We start from the raw sequence: 11287 nt of genomic DNA on the forward strand, positions 1-11287 counted from the left end.
AATCCTTCATGTATGCATGGGGGAGAGAGCGTTGGACAGACTTGGCAACACCACACCCGCATGGTGGTCGTATGCTCTCTCCTGCCATAAGTATGTGGAGGATTCTTAGTTTTCCTGGGTGGGGGTTAGGGGGCGGCAGCCTCCCATGGGGTTGTCACAAGGGGCACAGTCTCCTGCATTGGACAATATGATAACTCATTCTGTGTATAACATTTTTTCATTTTACCCTGCAATTTTGTTGGTACCTTTCATGCCCTTCCCTGCTATTGGGGCCAAGAATGTGGGGGTTTGGTTGGTTTCTGTGCAATAATTTCTATATAGGCTCTCAGGTATGCTGAGCTCACTAATCTCCATGGAGGACATCAGAGTAGAAACTCTATGCTCCACAGAGCATGCCAGTCAGTCTACTGGCCTGGCATTGACAGTGAAGTGGAGCAGAAGTGGAGCCAGTGCCAGGTATATAAGACATATGCCCCCTCCAACCCAGCAAAGACCCTCATGCCTATGCCTTCCACCCCAATACCCATTCCAGCAGGTCGCAACAGACATGTTCCAGCTCAACGACCAGAACTATGCTGATAGATTGACAGGTTGGTTGAAAGTGGAACATCTACCAGGGGACACTGCAAGCGTAGGTCTCATAGCCATCTTCAGGAGATGGTTCAGGCAGTTTGGAATTCCAGAGGAGCTATCATGTGATGGGGGAACAAATCTTAACCCACTTACGATGGTTGTCCCGCATATGTGACACCCAGAAAAGTAAACATTACTGGGTATCCTGCAGGTGTGACACTAGATCAGAGCTCGTACTCTGATTTTATCACCTGTGGCGGCCATCACGCGGGCAGGTTGCCGGACTCGCCCATGCGCCAATTTTGAAACTGCCCGGAAAATATAATTTTTGGCTTATAAATGTATCGTCACTAGTGGGTTAACAGCCAAGAATCAAGGAGTATGGCTGCGAGTTTCTTCTGCTCACTATCCCCAGTCTAATGGGTATGCAGAAGTGGCTGTCAAATCTGCCAAGAGGATATTACGAGGCAACGCTACAGTGAATGAATCCCTGGACACTGATGCCGCCACTAAAGCCCTCATTCAATACTTCAACACCCCCTTATAGAACTCTGATGCCTATCCATCCCAGCTGTTGACTAGGCGTCAGTTAAGAGATGCCGTTCCAGTAGACAGCTCGAGCTATAGGGTGAGCAAGCAGTGGTTTTGGTTGCTGAGGAATAGTGAACGAGCCTTGCACCACTTGGGAGAAAGTGATGTGTCAGCCCACAACCTCATTCTCGTTGAACCAGGAAAGCGCACCCGTATTCAGAACCCTGGCAGTAGGCATTGGGATAGCTTGGGCATTATTGTAGAGCTGAATGCACCTCGACAGTATTTGGTACAGCTTGATGGCAGTGGAAGAGCCACAGTAGGAAACAGACGACACCATGTCCACTCATGAGTGAAACCCAAGCCCAGTCACAAGACGGAGGAAGCAGTAACCAATTTCCCCCTTCCACCCCTGCAAGATTGAGACACATCAGACGTACCCCGCAACATTTGAATGGTTACATATTTTTCAATGGCATGGAATAACAAACTACTCATGAATTTGTTTATTTCTTTTGTGTATGTAAAATTGCATTGATTAGATTTTGTTACATAATAAAAAGGGCTAGTACCTTTGCAAATATTGGAATACTTTTATGACAAAGATATTTACTTGCAGAAAGTAATGGAGAAGCAGCTCCAACTACACAGGCTGCTAAGTCTATCAAAGCAATAGACAGAACAACAGTTCATAAGATATGCTCTGGTCAGGTACGTACATAATTTAGAAATGGTCTTGTTAACTGTGCTCCTTTTCTAAGTTATATTCCTATTCTATTATTATTATATTCAACTTAAAGCATGTCAGTAGTTTGTAACCTTTTAGGGATAAACCTTATAAGGTATGAGTTTAATTTTTACACTCTATCGCACTTTTTACTTCATTATGTTGTTTCAAATGTTTTAATATGCATTCCTCTATGCAGGTTGTTTTAACACTTGGAACAGCTATCAAAGAACTTGTGGAAAATAGCATAGATGCTGGAGCTACAAGCGTAGAGATCCGCCTTCGAGATCATGGCATTTCCTTGATTGAAGTTATAGATAATGGAAAGGGAGTGGAAGAGAGTGACTTTGAAGGGCTGAGTACGTATTACTTACTCTCCAGATTGCTGAAAATCTGTAGAAATTTTATTTTGAACATCTGTGTGTAATATTCCTTCTTCCTGTCTGTTCATATAATGATTGACTTCTTAAGTATTGGTAAATAAAGTATAGTCATGTTTAACAGAAGTTATCAGATTTTTCAATAATGTTATATTATATTTTACTAATAATGTCCATCTTTTCCTCAAAGCTTTAAAACATCATACCTCGAAGATACAAGACTTTGGGGACTTGGTTGGAGTGAAAACCTTTGGGTTCCGAGGTGAAGCCCTGAGTTCCCTGTGTGCCCTTAGTGACCTCACAATTGCAACCCGGCACGAAAGTCAAGCAGTTGCCACTAAACTAGTTTATGACCATAATGGCAAACTTATTACCAAAACTCCTTGCCCTAGACAGGTAATTTGCATCTATTGATTGTTGATTAATTTAGTTAGAATTTGCAAGGAAAGTAAATTGAAATTGACTTTTTCAAATTCAACCATCCTTTTAGTTGATGAAAATAATGATGATGATTTTTTTAACAGGTTGGAACAACTGTCACTCTGCAGAACCTGTTCTCAACCTTGCCGGTAAGACACAAGGAATTCCAGCGTAATATCAAAAAGGAGTTTGGCAAGATGGTACAGGTCCTGAATTCATACTGCCTAATATCCACTGGAATTAGGTGAGTTGTCTAAGCCTATTTTCATCTGGCCAAACTGTTGTCCTTTGAATGTGTCATCAGATGTTTAAGGGTTTGAAGTAAATCATAAATTTTTTTTAATTTTTTTTATTTGTAGGATATCATGTACAAATCAGAGTGATAAGGGCAAAAAATCAGTTGTGCTGTCAACAAATGGACATCCAACAATAAAGGAGAACATCTCATCAGTATTTGGAGCAAAACAGGTAACTCACTTTCTCCTCATCTCTCTTCTCCTCTCTCCTGTCTCTCCTCTCTTGCTTCTCCTTCTCCCTCTTTCTAACCCACTCCCTCAAGCTATCTTTCTCCCTCTTCCTAACCCACTCCCTCAACCCACTCCTTCCACTTCTCCCTTTTCTGTCTCTCCATCTTCCCTTCGACTTCTCCCTTCCTGTGTCTCTTCCTCTTTCTGTCTCCAACTCTGCATCCCGGGCAAATGCATGAGTAGTAGGTAGAGATAAAGGAAATGTGTAGTCAGCTGAAGATCCTCCAGGAGATTTTTGATTGACCATGTGTTTCATACACAAAACTAGAGACACACCTCCTTTAGATGTTCATTTATGTTCCTGATCCAGTAACTATTTGACTTTTTTCTTTTTTTAACATGTCCCTGGAAGTTATTTGGTTGCATTTCCTTCCTTGCTGCCCCCCAAAAATGGGACTCTACTCTGCATCACTGTCTTTCCCTAATCTTTCTGTTTGTAAGGTTCAAGAGGCTGTACACAGCTATCATTTTCTGAAGTTCTTGCTATTGTTATTTCTTGTTATTGCTATCCTTAGCAAGTTGATGCTGACTTTGTGGATAATTGGGTGAACCATAGAAAACGGATTTAGAAATCATTTAGATTTCATAACTGATTTTTGAAATATAGACTGATGTGATGAAGCCTTTGTACATTCTTTACTTTTTGATTCACATAGATAGTTTACAATGTCTGATTTACAACCTTTCTTATAATATCTTAGGTTTCAAGCCTTATGGAATTCAAGCAGGAAACAGCATCAGATGACATTTTGTCTGAATATGGCATGCAGTGCTCTAGTGAAGATATCAAAGGTAAGAGATTTTGAACACAAATACAGCTGTAGTGATAAACATAACCTCAGTTATAAAGGAAACACTAAACTGAAAATAAAGATCAGAATATACTCTTCACCAAAAATAATTGGGATCCAGTTCTGTATTTTAGAATTTTCCTTATTTCTGTGGCCCCTTTTCATTTCATCACATAAGATAATGCTGAAAGCAATCTACTGTCAGCATGTGAATATAACTCAGTAAAATATTTGTATGATCAATGAATATTTACAAACTCAATAGCAACTGCAGAAACGATACTATTGGGGATTTAGAAAAGTGCAATTGTAATATTTAACTCATTTCAATAGGGAATAATTGAAATTCCTAAAATAATTAGTGTGCAGTCAGTAGATGGTATCTAAAAGATATGGGTAGAGTATTTTTGTTAATAAATATATCTATACATAAAAACTGACATTTTTATTCTCTATAAATAAAACCGAGGAAGTATTTTGAAAAAACCTTTGTTTACTCAAAATGTAGGGCATTTGATCGTGTGTCTAGGGCTAAACAAAATAATTAGTCATACAAGTCATATTCTTGATATGATGAATGATTCAAGTTGTTTTCTATTTTGCAGGGAATACATTATTTACCTTGGAGGGATTCATTTCGTCCTGTGAACATGGACAGGGACGTTCAGCTTCTGATCGCCAGTTCTATTTTATCAACTCTCGTCCATGCGATCCAGCAAAAGTATGTTCTGTTGTTGACTGGAGACAATGTTCAGTGAAATTTTTTTATATATTCATGAGCAGTTCAATTAATAATCAATAATTTTATACATTCTGTCTGAAGATACAAAATAAAACAAATGTAATGTCTCTCTCCAGGTCATCAAGGTCGTGAATGAGGTATATCATCAGTATAACCGCTACCAGTATCCTTGCGTTGTGCTCAACATTCGTTTGAAAGAGGATGATGTGGACATCAATGTGACTCCAGACAAGAGACAGATATTAGTCAATAATGAGAAGCTTTTACTTGCAACAATCAAGGTAATTATTGTAAGATAGTAATAACTTTAGTTCAAAGTGTTCAAGGCTAGTAGTGAATTTGCATTGTTCAATCTTTCAAAGACATTTGGCCATATTAATAAAGTTTGGTCATGTACATCTATACATTTCATATTAATAAAAAAATACAATTTTCTTTTCCAGACCTCAATGATTCGTCTCTATGGAAATATACCAAATTCTTTCAAGATGCAGAACACATCTCTCAACAACTCTTTCACTTCATCACAAAGTAATAATACCCCATCAAGAGCAAGCCCCAGTGTAGGGAGTCCATCCAATAGTAGGATCTCAGCGCTTAGCCAGAAGTTTGGTCGCAAATCTGAAGGCTCTCCACTGTCGAACCTCTCCCCTACACAACCTTCAACTCCACTTTCAGTATTTAGCCTCAAGAGGAGCTTTTCAAACAGTTCTTGTACTGATGAAAGCCCAAGTAATAAACGTAAGTTGGCAGTTAGTCTTTGTATGACTAACAATGTGAGTTTATGATGAATAAGCTTTACCACAGAGATTGTTACTATTTGTGTAAGTTGAGTTCCTTCCAATTGATTTTGATGGAGGACTGCTTGAGATGCTGCTATTCCCATAATTATATATAAATTTCTAATTTCTTGCATTATGTGTAAATTTTATACAGACTGACTATTTCTTATACTTGAACTACAAACAAATGCTGATTAATAGCTAATAGACAAGTGATGTTATATATTTTGCTGTGAACTGCACTAATTACATTGCTTTATCTGATTTGCAGAACCAAAACTTGAATCTTTCCTGGCAAAATGCAAGTCTGATCCTGGAAAAAATCCTGTTACCAGCATAAAATCTGAAGAAGACGACAAAAGCTTTCTTTCAGATTTCACCCCACTGGAAAATCATGAGATTGTTACAAATGGAGATAAGAATGATATTGAGAATAATGATGCAGTTAAAGAAGAGTGTGAAGACATGGAAGGTGGAAGGAAGATGGTAAAAAGTGAGATTCTTGAATCTGATGAAAAAGAAATCATGCCACCAGACAGTGCAAATGAGACAAATTCAATAAAAACTGAAGATAACCAGCAGGAAATGTCATTGGTACTGGAATCTGAGCTTGTAAATGGAGATTTTGGTAATTCAGAAGATAATGACGAGATAGGCAACAGCCAGCAAAGCGACAGTTTTGCAAATAATAACAATGAAAAAAATTCATTAAAAAGTGATGAACTAAGAAATCCTCAGTTATCCAGTGGTTCTTCAAAAGGTCCTGATTTAAAGAGTGGTCTATCTCAATTTTCTAGGTCTGCATCAGTAACATCTCAAAGCTGTAAGAAGGCTCATAGTGCTACAGATAATTTCTTGAATAGTCTTTTAGCAAAGAAATCACAGAACAAATATGTAAAAGAACCCAGCATACCATCTACCAATGGATACAAACATGATGCTGTAGATGTAAGAGAACAGAAAGATGAAGGAACAGTTGAGGACACAGACTTTGCAGAGACCTGGGAAGATGACTTTTATGAAGATAGTGCACCAGAAGAGGAGAAAACAAATGAAAAGACTATTGTGTGTGAAGAGTATGATCCAAATGACTTTATAGCAAACAGAAAATCTAGAACAATTGAATTTAACGTTGAAGACATCAGGAAGAAATTGAACATAGGTACCAGTACTGAAAAAGAAAGACCTGGAGAATTAGTCAGAAAGTTCCGAGCCAAGATTGCCCCAGGTGAAAATACTTCAGCGGAAGATGAGCTGAGGAAAGAGATCTCAAAAGACATGTTTGCAAAGGTAAAATTAATTCTGATATAGTTTGTGTTCATCACATTTTAATTTTTTATTTATGTAGTGTTATGTGTTTTATTTGTAATGTTATGGAATACCATCTGCCAAACACATCAAGTCAGTCACATATTTCTAGGCAGTTGACAGTAATTAATATTCTGAAAGGTTGATATTTAGTATGCAGCAGATAATTTTTTACATGTTGATGTAGGCTGCTATGCATAGTCTAAGAACTATTTACAGATGAGATAGTTGATCATTGATTGTTAAAGATTACATACTGTTTTTGAACTGTGTTGGGAAACTGTCACAAGTACATATATTTAAACTTATTTTTTTGATACATATATATTTATTCCTACTTTTCTTAAAATTTTCAGATGGAGATTTTGGGTCAGTTCAATTTGGGATTCATCATCGCCCGCTTTGGCTCAGATCTTTTCATAATTGACCAGCACGCAACTGATGAAAAGTACAACTTTGAAACTCTCCAAGCAACTTGCACAATTCAGAATCAGAGGCTTATTGCCCCACAACAACTGGAACTGACAGCAGCTAATGAGACAGTCCTGTTAGATAATTTGGAGATATTTTTGAAAAATGGATTTGAGTTTAAGATAGATGAAGAGAAACCAATGGGACAAAGGGTGAGCCTAATTTCAATGCCCCATAGCCGAGGTTGGGAGTTTGGACGAGATGACATTGACGAATTGATATTCATGTTATCTGACTCTCCTGGGGTAATGTGTAGACCAACTCGTGTCAGGGCAATGTTTGCTTCAAGAGCTTGCCGCAAGTCTATTATGATTGGTACTGCATTGACAAAAGCACAGATGCAGAAACTGGTTTGCCATATGGGTGAGATTGATCAGCCGTGGAATTGTCCACATGGTAGGCCAACAATGAGGCATTTGATAAATCTTGATATGGTCACTGCATCAAGATGAGTAGAAATGAGTGCTCAGAAATTAACAAATTTTTAGATTTGCTCTTATAAATAGAGAAAAGATTTGATCATACAGGTGACTTTTGTATATATTTTTTTCAAGTGTAAATATCATATGTTAATTTTAGAATTCAGTGATCTTTAGGATATATGAAAATTAAAATCAATTCAAATTTTAATATTAATGTGATTTTACTATAAAGATAAAAATGTTATATTGTTTTATCTCATTTTTGTTTTGTAAAAAATAAAAATTAAGAGAACAAGTAGGGCTAATGTGTGTATGTAAATAAAAACTTATATATCAAAGAAAAGAACATTGTAATAGTGTTGGTAGATTTCTTTTCTATATCTCATAATTTATATTTTGAATTTTTGCTTTTAAGTGTATGTTTTATAAGTAAACCAGATAAAGTGTTTGGGCTTTTATAATACCTTAATCATAGTTTTCATTTACATTTTTTTATGGATATCAGACAGTTCATGGGTAATACCACAATTGTCTCTGGAAATATTTGACAGTGATTTATAGTCCCTCCACTTCCGAGTTCACCATTTTATGGTGTTCATGTGTGAACTGCCAGCTTTTGTATTGAAGCATATACTTATGTGTGGCTCCAGGAGTCGAAGAGCAGGTGAACAGAACTGTATCAATTTATTGCATACTAAAGTATTTTTCTAATTTGAAAAAAAAACATCAATGCACATCTGGATCAGAGAGATGTTATATATTATGAGTAAGACTTTCAGAAAAGATGAAATAAAATAAATCCTTTTAGATACAAGTGTTGAAAATTCTTGGAATCTCAAGAACACAATTGCAAGCTTTCTGTATGTATACTGATAAAATTAACAAGTATTAGAATGATGCTGCTTGACTAGAAATTGATATTCCTTATTATTATGATTATTAATATTGATGATGATAAAGATACTAATGAAGGTAATATTACTATCAATAATGGTGATGATATTTATTATAAAGACAATGATGATACTGAAATTATAATAACTACATTTATATATATATATATATATATATATATACAGTATATATATATATATATATATATATATATATATATATATATATATATATGTATATATATATAAATATTTATATATGTGTGTGTGTGTGTGTGTGTGTGTGTGTGTGTGTGTGTTGTTTGTGTGTGTGTGTGTGTGTGTGTGTGTGTGTGTGTGTGTTCGTGTGTGTGTGTGTGTGTGTGTGTGTGTGTGTGTGTGTGTGTGTGTGTGTGTGTGTCTGTGTGTGTGTGTGTGTCTGTGTGTGAATATGTAGATAGATAGATTGATATAATAAATAACCATCAGAACAATTTTTTATAATATTAATATTAGTATTAGTAATAAAGCTGATAATGCAATAAAAGAAAATGCTATAATAATATTAAAAATACTGGCAGTGATGATAAAGTAAAAAGTGTTAATTAAAGGTACCACAGTGAATATAATCAAATAGTAAAATTGTTAATAAATTTGATTAAGAAAATGCCCATGATAGTAAAAATAAAGGTTAATGAACAGTAATAATAATTAACATGATACTTGCAGCAGTCATAGTCATAATGATAGTAGTAGCAGCAGATCTTACATATAGTAGAAATAGTACTAATAGTTATCATATCTGGCATTACTATTACTGGTATATGTGGTGCTATATGACCTTGATGTCAAGCACATTTTTTTGTTATAACCATTAACCATTATTACTGGTATAATCATAATTTTTATTATTTTCATTTTAGCATATTTGTGATTATGATATTAAGATCATTTTTACAATTATATTTCTTTTATATGTCATTTTTATTATTATCATAATTGATAGTCTGGTTGTTGTGCCTTATTCTCATCAGTATTATGATTTACTGTATTTTAGTTATTCTTATTGTTGTTGTTTTTACTCTTTTTTTTCATTATCATTATTACTATTATTATCATTGTTGTTATGATTGTTATCATTATTATTGTTATTGCTATCGTTATGATTATTACGTTATTATTATCATTTTTTTATTATCATTTATTATTATTATCATTATTAACATTATCATTATTATTATCACACACATCTATATGTATTTATAGAAAGAGGGAGAGAGGAAGAGATATAACTGCAGATATATACATATACTGTTATTATTTTCATTACTACTGCTACTACTACAATTAGTATTATTGTTGATATTATTATTATCGTTATGATTATTACCATTGTTAGTGTTATTGTAATTGTATTTTTAATTGTTATCTTTATTACCATTATTTGGTTGTTGTTAGTATTATTATCATTATTATTATTGTTGATATTATTGTTTTTTATTATTATCCTTCTTATTCTTATTATCATTGTTATTATTATTGTTAGTATCATTCTTGCTTTTTGTTATTATCATTATTATTTTTATTGTTATTGTTCTTATTTTGATTATTGGTATTATTATTTTTTTGATTACTGGTATTATTATTATTAATATTGTTATTATTATTATTATTATTATTATTATTATTATTATTATTATTATTATTATTATTATTATTATTATTATTATTAGCATTATTATTAGCATTATTATTATCCTTATCATCATCATTATCATTATTGAGAATAATTAGATTATTTTCATTATTATTACTACTATTATTATTATTTATCATTATCATTATTATTATTATTATTATTAGTAGTAGTAGTAGTAGTAGTAGTACTATTATTCTTATTATAATTATAATTATCATTATCATTATTATTATTATTATTATTATTATTATTATTATTATTATTATTATTATTATTATTATTATTATTATTATTATTATTATTATTATTATTATTATTATTATTATTATTATTATTATTATTATTATTATTATTATTATGATTATGATTATCATTATCATCATTATTATTGTTATTATTATCGTTATTATTATTATTATTATTATTATTATTATTATTATTATTATTATTATTATTACTATTATTATTATTGTTATTATTATTATTATTATTATTATTATTATTATTATTATTATTATTATTATTATTATTATTATTATTATTATTATTATTATTATTATTATTATTATTATTATTATTATTATTATTATTATTATTATTATTATTATTATCATCATCATCATTATTATTACTATTATTATCTTCATTATCATCATTACTGTGTAAAGTAATGAAAAGGGATTCCTTATGATAAGAAATCGAAGAAAAGTTAAGGGTAGTTAGATGCGTAAAAAAGTACCACGTAATGATGTAAGTATAAATGGGTTGACATCTATTGTTACATATAATGTTTAAATGAATATAGAGAAAGATATGCGTCTTTGTTTATACATTCATATTCATTCTGATATGATGATATCCGTAAACAAGTATAATGCAAGATAACAAAATTTTATTCAAATTGTCCGCCATGATAATCCGTCAACTTTCTTCTTCAGAAAATATATACCTCCCTAAAATAAATGAATTTGAAAGAAATATACCCCCTAGTAATTCTAAATTAATTACAGGTGTTTTTCGGTAATAATTCAAAATGATTCAT

General features: G+C 32.8%; 1 protein-coding gene across 1 annotated transcript in view; it reads left to right on the forward strand.

Annotated features, from left to right (window-relative positions):
- Pms2 (mismatch repair endonuclease PMS2) overlaps positions 1-8120 on the forward strand; it is an 8712-nt gene extending 592 nt beyond the window's left edge. Inside the window, exons 2-12 of the mRNA XM_027350716.2 lie at positions 1724-1815; positions 2031-2190; positions 2402-2607; positions 2736-2875; positions 2991-3099; positions 3860-3950; positions 4555-4670; positions 4808-4972; positions 5135-5432; positions 5745-6763; positions 7138-8120. Coding sequence (XP_027206517.2) covers positions 1724-1815; positions 2031-2190; positions 2402-2607; positions 2736-2875; positions 2991-3099; positions 3860-3950; positions 4555-4670; positions 4808-4972; positions 5135-5432; positions 5745-6763; positions 7138-7704 — 2963 coding nt within the window. The 3' untranslated portion in view covers positions 7705-8120. The remainder of the gene's footprint in view (positions 1-1723; positions 1816-2030; positions 2191-2401; positions 2608-2735; positions 2876-2990; positions 3100-3859; positions 3951-4554; positions 4671-4807; positions 4973-5134; positions 5433-5744; positions 6764-7137) is intronic.
- The last annotated feature ends 3167 nt before the right edge of the window (positions 8121-11287 follow it).

Source organism: Penaeus vannamei, chromosome 19 (assembly GCF_042767895.1).
Source record: "Penaeus vannamei isolate JL-2024 chromosome 19, ASM4276789v1, whole genome shotgun sequence".
NCBI lineage: Eukaryota > Metazoa > Arthropoda > Malacostraca > Decapoda > Penaeidae > Penaeus > Penaeus vannamei.